Genomic DNA, 20119 nt, shown 5'->3' with positions numbered 1-20119 from the left:
GTGTGTGTGTGTGTGTTTGTGTGTATGTGTGTGTATGTGAAAAAAGGGGGGGGAGGGGGGAGGGCTTGTAGAATGAGGGGCAGATGTTAAAATTAGGTTTTGCTTACAGTACTTGCAATTCAATTAGAAAGTCATATAAGTGCCGAAAATTAGAGGTTTTACAAAAGTATAACAAACATAAACAAGAAGGTACTCTTCAACCCCTCCCCAGTTTATTTTATTTTCAGGAGGCAGGTTTACGAAACTATTTGTAAGGGTCAAAACATGCTAAGAGTGATACAACATCCCAACAGAAAGCCCGAGATACTCGAAAAAAAAATATGTTCAACCCACTCGGGAATGTAACTCGGGTCTCCCGTATGAAGCACATCAACAACAACAACAACAACAACAACAACAACAACAACAACAGTAATAGCTAAGGCCACACAGAAGATGAGGATGCTCGGCGCTGTCGCGCACTCAAAATGGGGATGGAAGAAAGACGACCAAAGCAAGGTCTACCTGACCCATATAGGCCTACAATGTGTCTTCAACTTTGCGAGCAGCAGCTGGCAACCGTGGCTGAGCAAAACTCTGATAAATAATCTGGAGGTGGTTCAAAATAGATGTCTGCGACTGATCACCACCCAAGCCCAATCCTCACCCATCGAGGTACTTCGAGCTGAAACGGTGGTCCCAAGCACTGAGTCCACCATCAATGCTAACTTCCTCCGATCAAGAGAGAAAGCCCTGTGAATAAACAACGACCACCCTCGACGAATTGTGGCATCGGAACAAGGGCACAGACGCCTAAAGGGAAGCAGAGATTTCCGAGAAAGGGCCGAAGACGCCAGCAAAAAGAGCCCACATCTGTTCAACTGCGAGAGGAGGCCTATTACTTATTTCGAAACCAGGCCTTGGAAACGGGGAATCAACGCCGGCATGCTTTCCTCCACCTGTACGGCATAAGCGGGAGTAGCGACTCCAGGGCGAAGATCTAAAGCGCTGCTGTTCGTCGAGCACGAGAGCTTGGCGCACAGTACAAATCTACACCGACGGCTCGGTTAGTGCAGGGACAACGGATGGTGGCGCTGGGGTCGTCATCACAACGGGGGATCGTCCAAACCGACCGTTGTCGAGACACTATGGGAGAAAGGCGCTCTATTCACGTGTAATTTCGAGGAAGAGAGGAGAGCCTTGGAAACGGCCATTGACTGGATTGACAAACAGTGCGATGCATCCAGCTCGGTCGCTATCTTCCCTGACAGTCAATCGTTATGCATGGCACTGGTGGGAACATCACCATCCTTCGATCAATTGCGACTACGCGTAAATAATGCAACACCCCAACCCACCATTCAGTGGATCCCTGGTCACTGCGATATTCTCGGCAACGATCTCGCTGACAGTAATGCCAAACTGGCAACAGCGCTGCCGGGTCCAGGCCGCCAAATCACATGAAAGTGCGTGCTCCCAGGAACAAATTCATCACAAAAGACACTCCGATATTCCGCACGCGGACGAAGGAAATATACAGGGCAATTTCCTTAAAACGAGAGGTTCAAATTAAGTCCCGCAGTGACCAGACACTACTGGCAAAAATCAGAACCGGTCACTGCTCTGGGCTGCGGGCCTAAAATGATAAAATAGACAAAACATCGGACCCAATCTGTCCATTGTGCAGCGAGGAGCCCCAAGATTTGGAGAACTGACTGCAGAGATGGCCCGCCCCGGAGGTCCGCGCATCTCTTTGGGGAGGATTCAGGGAGGTTGGACTGCCTCACCCGCTACTTACCCAAGAGAGGCGGTGGCCCTGGCAAAGAGCACGCTCTTCGGGGCTCCATACATTTTGAACAGATAGGCTACCACACACAACAACAACAACAACAACAACAACAACAACAAAAACAACAACAACATCAACAACAACAAAAAGCAAAAACAAAACAACAACAACAACAACACAATCACCACCATCACCACCACCACCACATCCATTATCATCATCATCATCATCATCAACAACAACAACAACAACAACAACAACAACAACAACAACAACAGACAACAACAAAAGCAACAAACTCTACCACCACCGTAACCAACAACCAACACCAACACCACCACGACCAACAACAAAAGCACAGCAACAGCAACAACAACCACTCCCACCACCACCACCAACAACAACAACAGCTACAACAAAAACAACAGAAACAACAACAACAACAACAACAACAACAACAACAACAACAGCAACAACAACCAATAACAACTCACTCACGAGTAAGCCCAATCCACGTTCGTGTCCTCTGTGTCATCCGTGAGGTGTCATTGGGCACCGGCAACGCCGTCACGATACACGTCACGTTACACACCTGGCCCAAAACGACACGGCCTGTATTCAGTGTGCTAGCAGACTCGAACCTCGAACAGTCTGCTGCAGGGAGCAAGCAACAACAGTTGTCACATGGTCTTGGGGAGTCAAACAGATGCACCTTAGAATTAGATCTTGTCAAGTTGTTAGCATTTGAGCGGGGGCTCTCGTGGCCTAGAGGTTAAGGTATTGGCCTCTCATTCAAAGGTCCCGGGTTCGAATCCAGGTAGCGACCAAAAAATTTTCTTCTCTACAATTTTCTCCTTTCACCTCTTTTCCTGCTCTCTAGCAATGTTCTGTTGTCTGCTTTCATTTCCACTTTCTGCCTCCACCCCCTCACCCACCTCCTTTGCCCCCTCCTCTGGGCTCCTGACTCTTTCTGCGGCCTTTCTACTGCTACTCCTTGGCTCCTCCTTACTGCTGTCTTTCTGCCATACCTCTGATCTTCTGGTAGGAAAGATCTACACCTAGCCTTCTCAGACAAGGGCGAAAAATCTCGGAGGGTCCGTGTGCAAGTTGCGCACGTTAAAGACCCCTTGGTGGTCTAAAATCGATAAGAGTAGGCTTCGGCCGCCACCCGGTCAAAATTCAAAATGTCCTACCAACTGAAAATATTAAGTGTGTCCCGCGCGCTCATATGACCTTATGCAGTTGCGAGCGCCGTAAAACACTTAACAAAAACCCCCAAAAAAGCATTAGAGCGAGTGCGATGTTGGTCTGTCTGTCTTTCTGTCTTTCTTTCTATCTGTCTGTCTGTCTGTCTATCTTTCTGTCTGTCTATCTGTCTGTCTTACTTTTCTCCAGCACAAAATAACCATCACTGTGTCAGTGTGTTTCTCTTTACTTAAACAACCAAATTAAACAACCGGCTAACTCATGATGTGTGGCACAAAATTACTGCTACATTCCACGAAACTGAAAAAAAAAACCCCAACAAACTTGCTGTTGAGAAAAATGGTAAAAAGTAAAGTATAGTCCCATTTCGAACGTGCTTGACTTAGTGTGCAGACCTGATGGTCACCGGGGAAGGCCCCAAAAAGGGGTCAATGATGAGTGCTATCTTACACAAACAGGAAGCAGGGGTCTTTGACCTTCACCATAATATGCAAAGGCATGTGTTGGTCATACTTTACATTTTTTTTTACCAAACTAGCTAGTGTCATTTACCCTTTCACCCTCGGAAACAGTCGGCTTTGATCGTCGACATAATATGCAAAGGCATGTGGGCGAGGGGGAGCGAGGCATGTGAGATAATTATACTTTACATTTCACAAACAAGCTAGTGACATGTAACTTTTCACGTCGGGAAACAGCGGACTCTTATCGTAGCCGTAAGCAAAGGCATGTGTCCCCCCCCCCCCCCCCCCCCCCCCCCGGGGGGGGGGGGTATATAGTGAGATATACTTTACTTTCCCAAATTAGCGAGTGTCGTGTAACCTTTCACCCCCGCAGCCATCTTCTCGTGCGTGTCGACGGTAACGTTATCAGAATGTGCGCTGTAGTGCCTGTGGAAGACACGTCCCATCTGCAGGCAGTCTTTACGCCACGACCACGTGATGGACTCGGGACCCTGGCAGTGATTAAATATTTTGATAATGTGGTACCTCAGAATTATAAAGTTCTATCTGACATTTTTTGTCGTTTTGAGTTACCAAAACAATGAGGTCAGAAACCAATAAATGTTCTATCTGCTCTATCAAAATCGTAAGTTATCCGGAACCGTTATGAAGATACTGGTATTCAAACTATTGCATTCGAAATGGCTTGATATGTTGTGAAGCTCGAAAATTCTAACTTATTTTTTCAAAACTAGGTGCTGTGCACGTAAAACTTTGTAATGATTCTAGGGTAGGGACTTATGGAAACGGGAGCTAGGAGTGAGGCTGAGGGGTTCTTTGTGTCATGACGCGGTGGAATCAGGCTCTCGACAATTGTTCGGTATCACTTCCCCAGAATAAATAAGTTATGCCTGCTGAGTGTCTAGTTTTGAGAAGCTTGACGTCAAAAATTTTGAGTTTAACAACATGTAAAGCTTTTTTTAAATGCAATTCTTTGAATATCTTGACGACAGCTCCGGATAATCTTACGATTTTAATAAATCGTTTCTGGCGTTACGGTCTTAGTAACTCTAAACGGCCTAAAATATCAGATAGAATATAAAAATTCTGAAGTATCGATTTGGTGTTATTGTTATCTTTATAAGTTTGTTCATTTGTCTTGCTTTTCATTAAAAAATAGCCATATAATGATATCTTGAATAAAAGTAGAGATATTTGGGATTTTAAGAAGATGGGGTCGCCTGGTGTCAGAGGTGAAATTAGCGAGAAAATGGCCGCAAAAGTTTGGCAACTTCCACAGCTGAGTTACTTTGGTAACTGCAAAGTTACATTTTTTTCAGGGGCAGTAGGCGTATTTGATTACCATTTTTCAGTAAAATTGAGGAAGAAATATGTTTTCAAATGGACATAAAAAGTGTTGAGCCAAATACATTTTGAAATCTATAGAAACTGCCTAAGAGTGGAGAAAATTCGAGCATCAAATTTTTATTTTTTATATCAAAACTACTTCTTAGAGTACTTAGCAAAACTTAGGTGAAAGGCTCAGAGTGCAGCTCTGTCTTCTTCTCTTTCTATATCACCGGTATAGAGAAGGGGATTTGAGATACTGCTACTGTGGGGCAAAAGTATGGGGGGGGGGGAGAGCCGAAAAAGACAGAGAACAACATACACTGATGGCTGGAACAGTATTATGACATGCAACACAATCAGGAGAACTGACAACAGAATCATAAGTCGGGTGCTGCGATGGTCAATGTTTGCTCCAGACCTGACGCCTGAGCAAGATGAAGAAATGAAACGAAAAAAAAATTCCAACAAAAAAGGCCCTTCGTTCCGGGGCAAAGTACCCAGAGGACAATAATCATGTGGCGTTATGACCCCCTTCCTCCAAAATTTCACACACACAAAAAAGTAAAATAGTGCCTGAAAAGACAAATAGACAGTTATTGTAGCTTTGTAATCTCAATACCCAAACTCACAGGAAATCAATAAAAATTTGTCCTATAACATTATTTTAATTGTCTTTATCTGAACGACCGATAATTGTATATTTTTTATCTTCGGATTAAATCAGTAATTTGGGGGGCTCTTGTGGTGTAGAGGTTACGGTGTTCTCGTCTCACTCAATAGGTCTCAGGGTCGAAACCTGACAATAAAAGAAAATTTTCTTTTCTCAAATATTCTCCTTACAACTCCTTTCCTGCTCTTTAACCACTTTCTGTCGTTTGCTGTCATCACCACTTTCTGCCCCCACCTCTCCCCCACCCTCTCCCTCATCCGGGCCCCTGATTCTTTTTGCAGCCTTTCTACTGCTGCTCGTTGGCTCCTTCTTACTGCTGTCTTCTAGCCACACCCTTGATCTTAGAAAAAGTAAGATCTAACACCTAACCTTCTCGGATAAGGGCGAAAAAATCTCGGAGGGCCCGAGTTCAAGTTGCGAACGTTAAAAATCCCTTGTTGGTCTAAAATCGATAAGAGTAGGCTTCGGCCGCCACTCGGGCACAGTTCAAAATAAATTCCCACCAAACTGAAAAGGTTTATTGTGTCCCTCGCGTTCATATGACCGTATGAGGAAAAATTGTGAGTGCTGTGAAACAATTGCCGAAACAAAAAACAAAACTAGTAAGTCCATGTCACTCTTTTTGTCTTACTATGATTTGACATGTGAAGGTCTCTGTGAGAGTCAGACTTCTCTTGTCCATGGACTGAAGGTGTGTGAGTTTGGGACGCATCAGACGGGCTGGGGAATGTATAGACATACATACAGTCACATGCACCCGTGCATGCTTGCATACATACGCACATACACACACATGCAAACACATAATACACACATACACATACACACATGCACACATATACACAAATACACGCATATGTACACATGCATACATATTATACGCAGACACACGTACACACATGTACACACATGAACACACATATAAACAATTACACATACACACTTACACACATACACAAATACACACATACATAAGCACATACATAATAGGTCGCATAACTTATTTTATTATTGCTTTCTATTCCTTACTAGTATAATATTGGAGCACTTACACAAATGCTACTTTCATATCCACCCAAAAACGTATAAAACAGGTGTAAAACCAGGATCAGAACACTTGAGCATGATCTCACCTATCACCTTGACCTTCGTCAACTGTTGCTGCTTGATCACTCCGCCAGCGGTCAACGAGTAGATGGCCATACACAGGTACTGGGCGCTGTCCGAGCACTTGGCCACTGGTTTGGTCAGTGAAACCTTAGGGGGGTCTTTCCGCACGGCCACTACCCAGTGAACGGGTTCCTGGCGTTTCGGAGAACAAGTGTTCGAACCCCGTGGAAGGAAAAAGGTTGTGTGGTATCGTGGTGGAATTAAGCGCTCGTCACAATAACAAATCAAAGAAACCGACATTTATTATTTATTTATTTATTTATTTATTTATTTATTTATTTATTTATTTATTTATTTATTTATTTATATATATAATGGAGCTGAGCCCGTTTGTAAGGTCAGTAGATATCTCTACATGTTTTACACAGATGCCCATAAAATCTACGAAAATATGATTCAGTTAACAATTGTCACAAAGGGTTTCGTGGGCATATTTTTAAAGTTCAGAAACTACCTTTTGAATTTTAAGGTTTGATGGTTTTTCCTGTAAATCGAAGCTCTCAGGTATGTTCACTCTGCCATTAGCTATTTCATATTTTACTGGGGACTACTTCCATTTCGGTTTGTGCTTCATCGTGTATGTGAGACAGCTGCTTCTACTATTTTCAGATCTAGAATCTTGATATCTAACCCTGTCTGGATATGTGCTTCGCAGTGTCGATGGATACTTCAAGCCAAACTTTACTGTATTGACGTTTTCAAAATTTAGCGCGTATTTGGTGCGTAGTTCTTTTTATAGAGCAAGACTCTAAATCTGGATCTCTCTATTCTAGATTTATTTGGAGCAAAGAATTCAAGTTTTATTTGGAGTAGTTAGCAAAACAGAAGTGCGGTTTGTGCTTTTGTCGTGTATGTGCCACAAAGTTCTACTTCGTGTTTACAAAACTGTTTCTACTGTTTCCAGATCTAGAATCTCGATATCGAACTCTGTTTGGATGTGTGCTTCGCAGTGTCGATGGATACTTCAGGTCAAAACTTCACTGAATTGACTTTTTCTAGATGTATTTGGTGTACTGATGTCTCCAACACGTTGAGGTTCTTTAAAACCTCAAAATGTTCATTCGTTGTATTACGTTTACAAACTTTGGAGCGTATTTTCTTTGAAGCTTTTTATAGGGCAAGGTTCTAGTTCTAGATCTCTATATCCTAGATGCATATGTCTATCAGGTATGCCACCCCACAAACTGACATTGCGGAAAGACAGCATTGTCATGTTGCTGGAAAATCTGGACGCCACAAATGGCCACTGCAACGGGACTCTACATGTGGTTCAACACCTTCATCAACGTGTAATTGATGCTCTCATCGTTTGCGATCCACATGCCGGAAACAGACTTTTCATTCCAAGGATTCCCCTCATGCCTTCAGACAACGTATTATTTCCCTTCCATATGCGACGGAAACATTTCTTGTTAGACCTGCTTTAGCGATGACTGCCAATAATTTCAGGGACAGACTTTGAAAAGGGCAGGCGTTTCTTTTCAAGGGGAATTTTTTCAGTTGATCAGTTGCAGGTTGCAATGAGTCATGTTGGGTCCATGTACTATAATAGGATACATGCAAACAGACCTGCTGCACAGGACGGCGTTCCAGATGGCGCATATACCAGCAATGTCATCTACTCACTGGTCATACGGCAATGAATCAGGTACAAACATCTATCTTGGGATTTCCTATCACAATATCACCGTTCGTAGAACGGGTCTGTATCTTGTATTTATAATATTGGGAGGTGTCGTGTCTTTTCGGTGGTTATACGATGTTAGTCCTCTGGTTTTGGTATACCACTCGTACTTCAAGGCCGTTGTGCGTGAGCGAAGAGCCTCATCCTTCACGAGGTGACCCTGTTAACCTAGACCTTGCGGGCCGGGGACAGAACACGACGGATCTAGAGGAGACAACCTCGAAAAAATAATCCCCAAGCTCATGGCAGACGTGCCGAGGGGCTGAATGGCGGAGGGTCAGATGTCAAGAGCCTCTGTTTGTATAACGATGTCTGACAAGCAGGCTCAGCCAGATAGACTGGACTATTTCCCGCAATTATTAAAAAAGGACATGGAGAAATATTTTCCTAATTGAAAGGATCATCGCGGAGCGACGGGGACGGTGCACTGAGCTCGAGATCTGATCCAGTACAGGCAGAAAAAAGTAGATGCCGACGACGAGGACAGGGAGAGAGAAGAAGAAACCGAAAGCGAAGGACAGGCGCGAGGAGACAGGAAAAAAAGAGGACAGACTGAGTAAAAAATATATGCGGATAGGATACTGGAATTGTCGGAGCAAGAATCAGAGAAGACCCATCATTGATCGGCTGGTTTATGATTTTGATGTTCTCTTGTTGTAAGAAACACGGTTAGAGGCTAAGACAAGAATTATCATCCCTGGTTATAGTTTTTAAGAAACCCCATAGATGATGGACATGGAACAGCTATTTTGGTGAAAGACAGCATTGACCATAAGATTTTGAATGTGGAAGAATGGAGCCAGCATGGTATGGAAGTACAGAGTATCCTAGTTAAAGGTGGAGACATGAGATGGAATGTGTTTAACATCTATGCTGTAAATAACCAGTTGGTTCATGAGAGGGACTGGAATTTTTTGTGTGATCTTATGTAGAGATGCCGAGAGTAGGGCAATGCAACAGAGAATGGACAAGGAATAGCACTTAGAGGAACACTGTTAGAGCTGCCACTGATTTGCATAAACGATGGAAGACCTACACGACTGGCAACGAGACCGGGAGATTCGGATGGGATTATAGATCTGGATTTAGTGTCATCTGGAGCTACTCTCTACACAAAGTGGGACGTTTTAGGGCAACACGAAAGTGATCACCTTCCATGCATCGTAATGATCGAAAAGGGAAGCCGCAGACCACTAAGAAACAAGCGCCGAATGAAAGCCTTTACTTGCAAGAAAGACAATGACGCAGAGCTTGGGAAGCTGCGAAGTAGAGTATCCCGAAAACCGAATAAAAAAACAGATTGTACAATCAACATGGCGGAGCGAGGAATGTGAGGAAGAATGGAAGAGGAAAAGGCAAGGGGTCAGAAAGTGGCAACAACTTCGCAAGGACAACACCAGTGAGCAACACATCATCCAGGAGGCTGCCGAAACAAAGAACAGGAGAATAATGTGTGGATTTTAAGGAAATAGCCAAAGCAGCGAAAAAAAGGAAGGTGGGAGAAATTTGTCGGGGAAATCGGACAAGACAAAGGTATACAAAAATTTTGAAAGTTACACCATGATAGAGGTGATTGAACAAAGGGCGCACAGCAGATTCAATGTCGGATATCGAGAGCATTGATGGAATGACTATTCTGAGAGATGAAGCAAACAAAGGAGAAGCGTTTCTTAAAAGAAACGTCACACAGACTGATCAGGGTGATGACAACGCCAGGTCCAGATGGGATACAGCACAAACACTTTAAAGAGCTCAGTGACGAGGAACTGGAAAAAATTGTGGATGACTACCGCAGCACCATCAGGACAACAACCGTACCAGAAGAGTGGCTGCACAGTTATTTAAAGCCACTACCAAAATCTGTGAAGAATCACAAAGAACTCAACGGAGACCGCATTATCACCATGCAAAATGGGTATGGAAAAGTGCTAGACGAATGCATAGCAAGAATACTTATGAATGAGCTAGAGAACAACAGGAACCTAACTAAGGAGTTAGGGAGTTACAGACCCAGAAAGGAAACTTAGAACAACGCAGGGACTTTCACGAGTGATGTATATGAAGGCTTTCATGAAGGGTAAATTATGAGAGGCTAATGTGTGCTCTGCTAGATTGCGACGTGAATCCGTGGATAATTATGTGGATTGCAGCGGCATTGCTAGAAAGAAAAGTGGCTTTGCGATGTGATCAATGGACTTCAAGCCCACAGGTGATAATACCAGGACTCCCACAGGGCTCATCCTTATCGCCCATACTGTACAATGTCTACACTGCTCGCATTGCAACGCTGAACAGCGTTGGGCCAGGGAGAATACTAACATTTGCAGATGACATCTTGGGCTACAGGCAAGGACGGGATCGGCAGAAAATGACACATGAATTACAGCGATAGGTTGAGAAAATCATTGAGTGGTGTGCTGAATCGACCGCAGTGATCAATCCTCAGAAGGCCGCAGCACTGTGGTGCTCTTTAAACAATCGAATAGTAAAGACAGATGTCCCAGAGCTGACGGGTAAATGGACAGAATATTCAAAAATGTCAGAAGATGCGGTGTCTGGGAATGGTTTTCAATCGCAATCTATCCTTCAAAGATGGTGTTGTGGAAAGGGAAAAGAAGGGCTTGAATGCAGTGAAGGTCATGGCGTCTTCAGGAATGGAACAAAGGCTACTACTTCTTATGTATCAGCAGCTGGTCATCGATTATAGGCTCGAAGTATTGACCTTGACAAAAAAACCAACAGACAAGTAGGATGGAGTTCAAAATGAAGCCATGCTCATCTACTAGGCTGCACCAGGGATACGCCAATTATCTGTATGAGGCATTTATTGGGCCTTATGTCAGTTGGAAACAGACATAAAGTGGCTTAGGTCAGGGCGTACATGAGGGTGGCCGCTGATAAGCAACACCCAATTCACGAAGCCATTGGAGCCATCAAGGGAAATTGACTAAAACGAAGAGCTTCTTGGATGGCCGAGTCTGAAAACACCATCAAGAAAGTCTGCCCAATGGAAGATATAAAGCGGGATGGAAGAATGGATAACGATGAATGAGAGACAGCAGGGAGATTTTGGGAAGGCAGTGATTACGCTGAACAGAGAATGTAGAGAGTGGCTGCATGGAGCGACAAATGCTCAGATACGACAACTGATTGAAGACAACTCACGGCATGGAGATGTGATTGTATACACGGATTGATATGTTAAATGATGGGGAAAATCTGGATGGGGCTTCTCAGCAAGAGTGAGTGGCAGATTTGTGCAGGAACAGCAGAGAGCATACGATATGACAACATCTAGCATGAGATTGGAGATATAGAAAATCACTCAAGCTCTCAAATGGGTTACAACAACTCGACAAGCACGTGTGATTTTTGTCAAAGACTCTCAAAGCAGCAAAGAGCTGAATGTACAAAGCTCCTGAAGAAGACGACACTGAAAAAGATCACCAGGATCTTCACCCCGGGCCATGGTGGAGCCAAGGGCAATGAGCGGGCTGATGAGCTCGCTGGGAAAGCAAAACCTGAAGGGAAGCTGTGCCCCGACTAACCTGAAATTGTGCGTTCGGTCAGGGAAAAACGGGGAAAAGAACAAAAAGAGTCGGAATACCATCATCTTGAACGACTTTGTGAGCTTGGAATTGGATGGGGCGCCTGCAGAAGATCAAGACTTAGGGTGAGGAGCAGAAGGCTATGAAATCAATCATTGCTTGGAACCGTCAGCATCTGCTGAGCTTCTTCAGGGGATGGAGCGCTTATGGGTATGCCCCTTGCGCAGTGATGTCGGTCCTTCACACAAGTAACAAGTAACGAGCTTTTTATGCAGGGAGCTTTCGTGTCGTTTTGCTGGACACGAAAGCTTATTTTGGAAGATATGTCGTTTTGGTGGACGTGGGGGCTGGTTGGGAGGTGTTGTGTCGTCTTGATGGACACATGGTGGGCTTATCTGCCCTAAGCTGACAAAATGCCTTTTTTACATTTTTGGTGTCAATTCTCTTTTTTCTAAAGAGATAGCCTCATCAGATACCCTACTTCTGTGAAAAAAAATCAAAGTGAAACTGTAACTAGTTGTTGAAGAATTTAGAATTAAAATTTCGGAAATACGCCTTTTTTTTAAAAAAATCTCGAAACTGCTTTGAATAGAACACGGCGTCTTGTCAGAGGCACGGCAGTTACGTTAGGAAGTGTCGTGTCGTTTTGGTGGACATGCCAGATTATTATGCGGGGGGCTTTCGTGTCGTTTTTGTAGGCAAGTGAGCATAATAATTATTATATTGGAAGGTGTCCTGTCGTTTTGGAGGGCACAAAAGCGTATTTTTGGAGATATATCGTTTTGGTGGACACGAAAGCTACTTTTGGGAGTTGTCGTGTCATTTTGGTGGATACATGGGCTTATGTTGGGTGGTATCGTATAGTTATGGTGGACATTAGAGCTTACCCTGACTGTCCAGTTCCCGGGTAACGACGTCGAAGAAAATCGCGCCAAAACATGACCATCAACACCGCTCACGTCACCACCCGCCTCGTGCCCGCCTCGTCTCTTCTGTGTGTGCTGGCGAAGGCGAACCGTGGATAACTTCCACAGGGTCAGAGTGGATAGCTGCCCTTGACCTTGACCCCTGGCCAGACTGGCCTTGGCCCAGGGGACACGACACGTGATCTGTATCTTCAGTCCTTCCGTCACTTTATACAAGCGATGGGTGTCGTATTCTGTGCGTGGGGAAGTTAGAATTTGAGTTTGAGCTTGAGTTTGAGTAAAACGACGCACAGCGACACGACCACGGTCATTATTACTTTTAGTTTTACTAAAAGTTTTACGGCACTTGCAACGCAATTAGGTCATATAAGAGCTGAAGATTAGAGATGCTACAAGAAATTAACAAATACAAAAAAGAAGCTTGGGAGATCAGGAAGATAGATGTGTGATAGGAAAAAGGAGCAAATCACACAAGAGCGCCCGCCAACCACCCACTGGTAATTATGATTATCACAGGGAAGAAGCAAGAAACGAAAAAGGGGAAAGAACAGGAAAAGGACATACCAATGGTGCCCTCTATCCACAGCTCCGTTGAGAAGATTAGGGAGAATTCCCTTTCATTCTTAAAAGGGATCTTCCCCCACATGCTCTATATTCTTCCCCAGCTGCACGTTAACGACGATTCCCCGTTTGCTGTAAAATAAATCTCTTTTAAAAAAGCGAACAAACAAACAAACAAACAAACAAACAAACAAAACAAACAAACAAACTAATGTCTATTGTTTATAATTATAACTGTTCACTTGTATTGTACATGTGACTGTAAGCCTGTTTGGGAGTGCAAGCATACTGTGTGTGTCGGTATTTTGTTTTTTTGGTGGGGGGGGGGCAATGGGGCGTGCGTGCGTGTGTGCCTGTGTGTGCGCCTGTGTGTATGCCTGTGTGTATGCATGTGTTTACGTGATGAAACACCAAACCAATATGCTAGGATCTGGACAATAAAGATACGTCTTATCTTATCAAACAAACAAACAAACAAACAAATGTAAAAATGACCTCTCGGAACAGGAAGAGCGACGTTCCCTGGTCGATTGCCAGAGGGTGCCGATGTTATGGTTGTCAGGGGCGACGTTGGTGGGTTTGACAGACGCTGCAGTGATGCGTCTCCGTCTTCTGAAGGCAGAAGGATCGGTGGATTATTTATTTATTTATTTATTGATTAGCGTGCGTATTTATACATTCATTTATTCATTTATTCATTCATTTATTTATCTATTTTGATTGAATGATTGACTGAATGATTGATTGATTGATTGATTGATTTATTCATTCATTCATTCATTCATTCATTCATTCATTCATTCATTTTTTAATTCTTCGCATTTGCTTGTTTGATTTTTTTGTTTGTTTGGGTTTGGTTGTTGTTGTTTTGTTTTTTTGGGTTTTTTTAGCTTTTTGTTGCTTTCTTGGAAGGGGGGGGGGTGTTGTAGATTAACTCTTAATATAATATCATCATCACCGCCCGGACTGAAGACCTCCTGACTGTAAAGTCGCAAACTGAAGTGGTACGGACACCTCGCACTTTCATCTGGACTGGCCAAGACTAGCATCCTACAGGGAATAGCACCAGAAGGGAGACGAAGAGGCTGATAGAGGCAACGATGGGAAGATAACATCAAAGAGTGGACTGGCGGAAAACTGAGAACTGCAAGGGGTGGAAGAAGCTGATTGTAAAATCTGCAGTGGTGCCCCGACAGTCAACCAGACAACGGGAAAGATGACAAGTGAAGTCAAGGTCAAGGTCAAGGGGAAATCTTAGTTTACAGCGAGCGAATTCGGCTGAGGCCGACAACATAACAATCTACGAAACACCTGCAAGTTCATCCTATCTGTTGTATTTCCTCTTCAAATGGGAACATAGCAAGTTTGAATGTGACATAGCAAGAACAAAAATCAATTTGACAGTGTTGAAGTTTCGTATTATTGAAAGTTCAAATGTGACGCGAATTTAATTTGTTAGTGACACGCCGTATAAGATCAATACTTCTTTTTCAAATGTGGCATTGCACGCTCAAATGTGACATCAATAGAAATTATTGGTTAATTGAATCTACATGGTGGCATGATCAATATTTTTGTTTTATGTCAGAGTTTGGGAACCAGGTGAGGTGGTTCATTGGGAAAGAACTGCACTTTGCTTATTTTGTTTTGAGACAGCACTGTTTCAATTAATGTGCTCGACATACCTGAATAATAATAATAATAATAATAATAATAATAATAATAATAATAATAATAATAATAATAATAATAATAATAATAATAAATAGTATTTATACTGCGCATTTCCATTTCCTAAAAGATGCTCAAACGCTATTACAATGAAAAAGACATCACAGCTTAAAAATTAATCGACACAAATGTGTACGTAAAACAAAGTATTATACATATAATATAAATGCATATGTGTAAAATTTTACACCAGAAAAACAGTCTCGCAGTGAGGTTGAAAATGTGTTCACTAAAAATATACAATGCAATAAAAATTCACGAACAGTCAAAATAAAGTTGAAACGTGAGTAACTAGAAACATTCATTAAAACATTAATTCTATACAGATAGAAAAACATTTCCGTTCTCCCTCTCTCTCTCTCTCTCTCTCTCTCTCTCTCTCTCTCTCTCTCTCTCTCTCCCTCTCTCTCCCTCTCCCTCTCCCTCTCCCTCTATCTCTCTCTCTTTCTCTCTCCCTCTCTCGCTATCTCTCTCTCTTTTCTCTCTCTTTTCTCTCTCTATCTCTCTCTTTTTCTCTCTCTCATTCTCACTCGCTATTTCTTCAGTCTCACAGTCTGGCATACATATATATATATATATATCACAGTAAATCATTATGACAGGTATGCTTTTGTGAATAAAAAATGCTTCAGCTGATTTTTGAAAATGGAAATTGTTGGGGCAGATCTTATTTTATATAGGAGTTCGTTCCATACCTGGGGACCAAAGAACAAAAAGGAACGCTCGCCGTATGTTTTGTAATTTTGTTTTGGAGTTTTAAGAATTAGATTGTCAGAGGCTGATCTAAGGGCTCTAGGTGGATTATATAATTCCAGAAATGTTTTAAGATAAAAAGGTGCACTATCATTTATACATTTAAAACAGGGAACGGCAGTTTTGTATTTAATCCTTTCTTTTATTGGCAGCCAGTGTAGTTCTTTCAGAATTTGTGTTACGTGGGCTGATTTCTTTTGTTTCATTATCAATTTTGCTGCTTGAATGTGTCATTTCTGGCAAAGAGGTTGACGTGCAATTCCAGTTTATTGTCTAGACCCGACAATGTTTATGCTCGCTAACTGCTGTCAGACACTCTGTCATACTAAGGCTAGTCTATGCCTTGGGGGATCAAAACGCCACGTTCATAAAACAAATGCTTAAATCTTTTTTAGTTATTTTTAGAAAATGAGAAAAAAAGTGTTTCTTTCCAAGCATTGACTCTGTGAAATACGTGAATTTTGGTAGATTTACTTTCACCGGTGTTTGGGTTTTTTTCCCCTAGTGAACTATATTAACAAGCTGCTGGCTCTGCTCTTTATTTCAGAGCCAAAAACTCGAAACCAGCCAAAATTGACTCAGGCAATTGCCTTACAAGGGTGACGATAGGGACTCGAAAGCTTCCCTGCCACGGCAAACGAGTGTACACAAGAGAGAGAGGGGGGGGGGAATCAATATGGAATATTATGTTATCAAAAATTGCTTACGCCTTGCTATAGTTTCACGAGTAAATTTAAACTACGTATTGTGTTTATGGACGTGTGAAATGTTCACACCTACCATGATTATTCTCGGAGGTTATTGATTTGTGTGGTGCCTCGGGGGGAAATCAGGCATTCGTCAAAATAATGAGACCAAAGAAACTGATATTTTACTGGTCCTCTTGGGACATTTTTCTCGGGTTTATGGGGGAGGCTCAGTATCTTTTATGTCCATTTAAGAACCCATTTCTGTGTTTTACTGAAAATGATGATCAAAGACACAAAAATGTAAATTTTCAGTTTCCAAAGATGCAGCTATATTCTCGTTTATTTTTCCTTGTACAGTGGACGACAACGCCCCTTTCAGTCGCCAAATATCTCTACTTCAAGACAGTTGAATATTTTTTCATCAAAAGCAAGACAAATGTACAGGCTTTAAGTCCACTTTAAGATGATACACGTACCAATAACTCCATGTGGCAAGTAGTGATGAGTTGGTGATTCCACAGCGTCACAATTTTATCACGTGTCTTAATAATAACATTGTGCCATTTACATGGCGCTCAGTACCGATTAACGTACACAGGCTATGAGCGCATTACAATACAACAGTAATATATTATCGGTACATTGTGTTCTGACCATTGTCTTCTTACGTGTGATTGAAGGGTCAAAGAAGAACGAAGAGAGAACCATCAACACTGACAGGCCGAAACTCAGACCAGGTCGTGACGAAAAAGATGGAGGCGGTCTAGACGGCATGTCTGACGTGAGCACTGAAAGAATATCGTGTGTGTCATCCTTATAAAACCAGGCTCTCGTTAAAATGGCGAAATCGAAGAAATTGCAATTGAAGTTCGCATGGTAAATTTTGTTGCCTTTTTTTTTTCTTTTGTTTTGTTTCAACAACTTTAATGTCCTCTTAAAGATACATTTATTTAAAGATTTTACAGAAAATTTTCACCAATTTTATACCAAATAAAGCTGAGTTGCAATTTTGAAGCTATGGAAGTCACCAATTTTACCAAAGACACCGATAAACCCCCACCTTATTCAACCACAAATATCTGAACTTCTGTTCAAGACAGATGAGTAACATTTTGATCAAAAGCAAAAAAAATATATATATGAACAGGTTTTGAGAAGATATTAATAACTCCATCTGTCCAAAGATTGACGAGAGCCTGAAACCATCGTGTTGTCACTCAGGATTATAACGTCACGTTCATTAAGATAAATGCCTAAGTCATTTGAAGCTATTTTGAGAAAAATATTTTAAAAACTGTTTCTTTCGAACAATTGGCCCTGCCCTGAAACACGTGAATTTTGGTACACTCTGTTCCTTGTATATTTTGATTATTCTTTTGTCCCAGTGAAATGTAATACCACGCTGGCTCAGCTCTTCATTTCAGAACCAAAAATTCCAAAACCTGCCAAATATGACTTAGGCAACTATCTTATGAGTGTAACTATATGTATGTTGCTTATACATAGTTGCTTAATAATAAGCAGTAGACAAATAATTATTATGTGAGATCTATCCGCAGACGCAAGCAGGATTTGCTGTGGCCGATGGATGAGAAAGCTCCCTCCTCACGCCTTCTATGGCTCAAGTTTGTTCCGCCATTGAAATAAAAACAAACAAAGACGACATAATTGATGACATAAGAAGTTGCTTTTACTTCATGATTTGGAGGATGAAAATACTCATTTTTAAATTGCGTCATAGCCTCAAAATTTTGAAAATACCAGCTGGTTCTCTTTCTGATTTCCCCCACTACTGTTTTAATGACTAATTGAACTGGCATTCAACTTTTCTTCTTTTTATCCTTTCACTTTTCCAGGACCGTGTGTACTTTTGTTCGAGTTTGACATCGTTCACACAAACACACACACACACACACACACACACACACACACACACACACACACACACACACACACACACACTCATTCACACACACGCACACATTCACACACACACATAACCACACACACACACACACACACACACACACACACACACACACACACACACACACACACACGCGCGCGCGCGTACTCACTTTATCACAACAACAACAACAACAAGAACAACAACAACAAAATGAACGACAATTGCAATGAGAAAAACAATAAGCAAAAGCGAAAACCAACAAACTCTGACATCAACTCTAAGGGAAATTTTTCCATTTTATTTTGAATACTCTTCACACCCACGCTCTCCCATTTTTTAACATTTGTCTTCACGGGTGGGTGGGGTGTGGGTGGTGGGTCGGGTGGGTAACATGCATGTGATGGTCACAAGTCTTGTTAATCTCACTGTGGAGGACAAAAATGATGACGTCATTCGTGTACTTTTGTCATTAAATACTGGGGTTTTATTTATCTTCTTTTTTTTTTAAATGGGGAAACGATATAGGTTTATAAGCAACTATCAACAAGGTTAGGTTATTTAAGAGCAGGATCTCCGAGTTTAATGTCCTTTTCCGAAAGGACGGAGCCGAAAGGGAACATTCGTGTAAAGTGCTTTTCCCAAGGACATACGGTCGGACTGAGCGGAGGCTCGAACCCCCGAACTCGCAATCACACGATAACGAGTCCGGTAGTTTAATCAAAGATTCTTCACTAGAGAATCTTTTGTCTAATCACTAGGCCACCGAAGCTACTATGTATCTTCTACAGTACAATCGGGCCTGCTGATGGCGCCTTTTTCTGGCGAACTGCACAAGCAGTCAACTGTTCCTTCAAACGAAACGTGATCTATAGTATGGTCGATGCCGCTAGCAATTCACTTAAGTTTGTTTGAGTACTTTTTGCCACACAGACGAAAATAAACTAGCAGTTTTCTTGCGTTGTTCCCATCAAGAATAATTAAAAGTAGGAAAATTGTAAGCCTTGGTTGTTGGTGGTGTTGAAAGGTGGATCTTTGATAGAGCGTTGAGATGGTGTAAAAACGAAAATACTCTAAAAATTAATTAATTTTTTTTTAAATTTAAAATAAAAAAAATAATTAAAAAATGTTTTTAAATTTAAAAAAAAAATATTTAAAAAAAAAATATATATATATACATATATATATACTGACCAGTCGCAGGCGTGTTTGCACATGTCGTCCGTGCGGTCTTCATCGTGTTGGTCAATCAGGTCAAAGAGAGCGTCGCACTTGGTCACACAGTTGTCCACGGTGAGGTTGGGGTCAGCCTGGATGAGGGCGACGACCTCGTGGTGAATGAGGTCTCCTGGGGAGAGATGGACAGACAGATTGAGGGGTGGAGGTGAGGAGGGGGAAAGAAAGGGGGGGGCAGAAGTAGACATATTGAGGGGTGATCAGCATGGATGATACTGTATATTATTTAAACTTTTTTTTAATATTAGGGAAGTGATAACGATTTAGCTTCAAAATGAAGACTGTGTCCTGCCCCTGAGGACAGCCTGTGGGGATCTAGAGTTGGAGCTAAAAGTAAAACTAAAATGCAAAAACAACATCATCATGGATATCATAGATTCTCATCAGTTGTACCTAATCTGCACGGATATACTATGCTCATCTTTATCATCATCATCATCATCATCATCATCATCATCATCATCATCATCATCATCAT

General features: G+C 42.1%; 2 protein-coding genes across 4 annotated transcripts in view; both read right to left on the bottom strand.

Moving 5' to 3' along the window:
* LOC101862488 overlaps nt 1–18130 on the bottom strand; it is a gene marked incomplete in the record, with an annotated part of 20559 nt that extends 2429 nt beyond the window's left edge. Inside the window, 8 exon segments of one of the 3 annotated variants that reach the window (XM_005094871.2) lie at nt 2267–2422; nt 3797–3929; nt 6069–6157; nt 6571–6739; nt 12727–12998; nt 13822–13938; nt 17168–17287; nt 18002–18130. In XM_005094871.2, coding sequence (XP_005094928.2) covers nt 2267–2422; nt 3797–3929; nt 6069–6157; nt 6571–6739; nt 12727–12998; nt 13822–13938; nt 17168–17273 — 1042 coding nt within the window. 3 annotated transcript variants of the gene reach the window in all.
* Nucleotides 18131–18674: 544 nt separating this feature from the next.
* The window catches only part of LOC101862255, a 3003-nt gene continuing 1558 nt past the window's right edge, over nt 18675–20119 (bottom strand). The window contains exons 2-3 of the mRNA XM_005094870.3: nt 19600–19753; nt 18675–18833 (exon numbers count right to left, since the gene is read on the bottom strand). Coding sequence (XP_005094927.1) covers nt 18758–18833; nt 19600–19753 — 230 coding nt within the window. The 3' untranslated portion in view covers nt 18675–18757. The remainder of the gene's footprint in view (nt 18834–19599; nt 19754–20119) is intronic.

This window comes from Aplysia californica, unplaced genomic scaffold, assembly GCF_000002075.1.
Source record: "Aplysia californica isolate F4 #8 unplaced genomic scaffold, AplCal3.0 scaffold00090, whole genome shotgun sequence".
Lineage (NCBI taxonomy): Eukaryota > Metazoa > Mollusca > Gastropoda > Aplysiida > Aplysiidae > Aplysia > Aplysia californica.
Note: the sequence above shows the minus strand (reverse complement) of the source record. Positions and strands in the feature narration are given on the sequence as shown.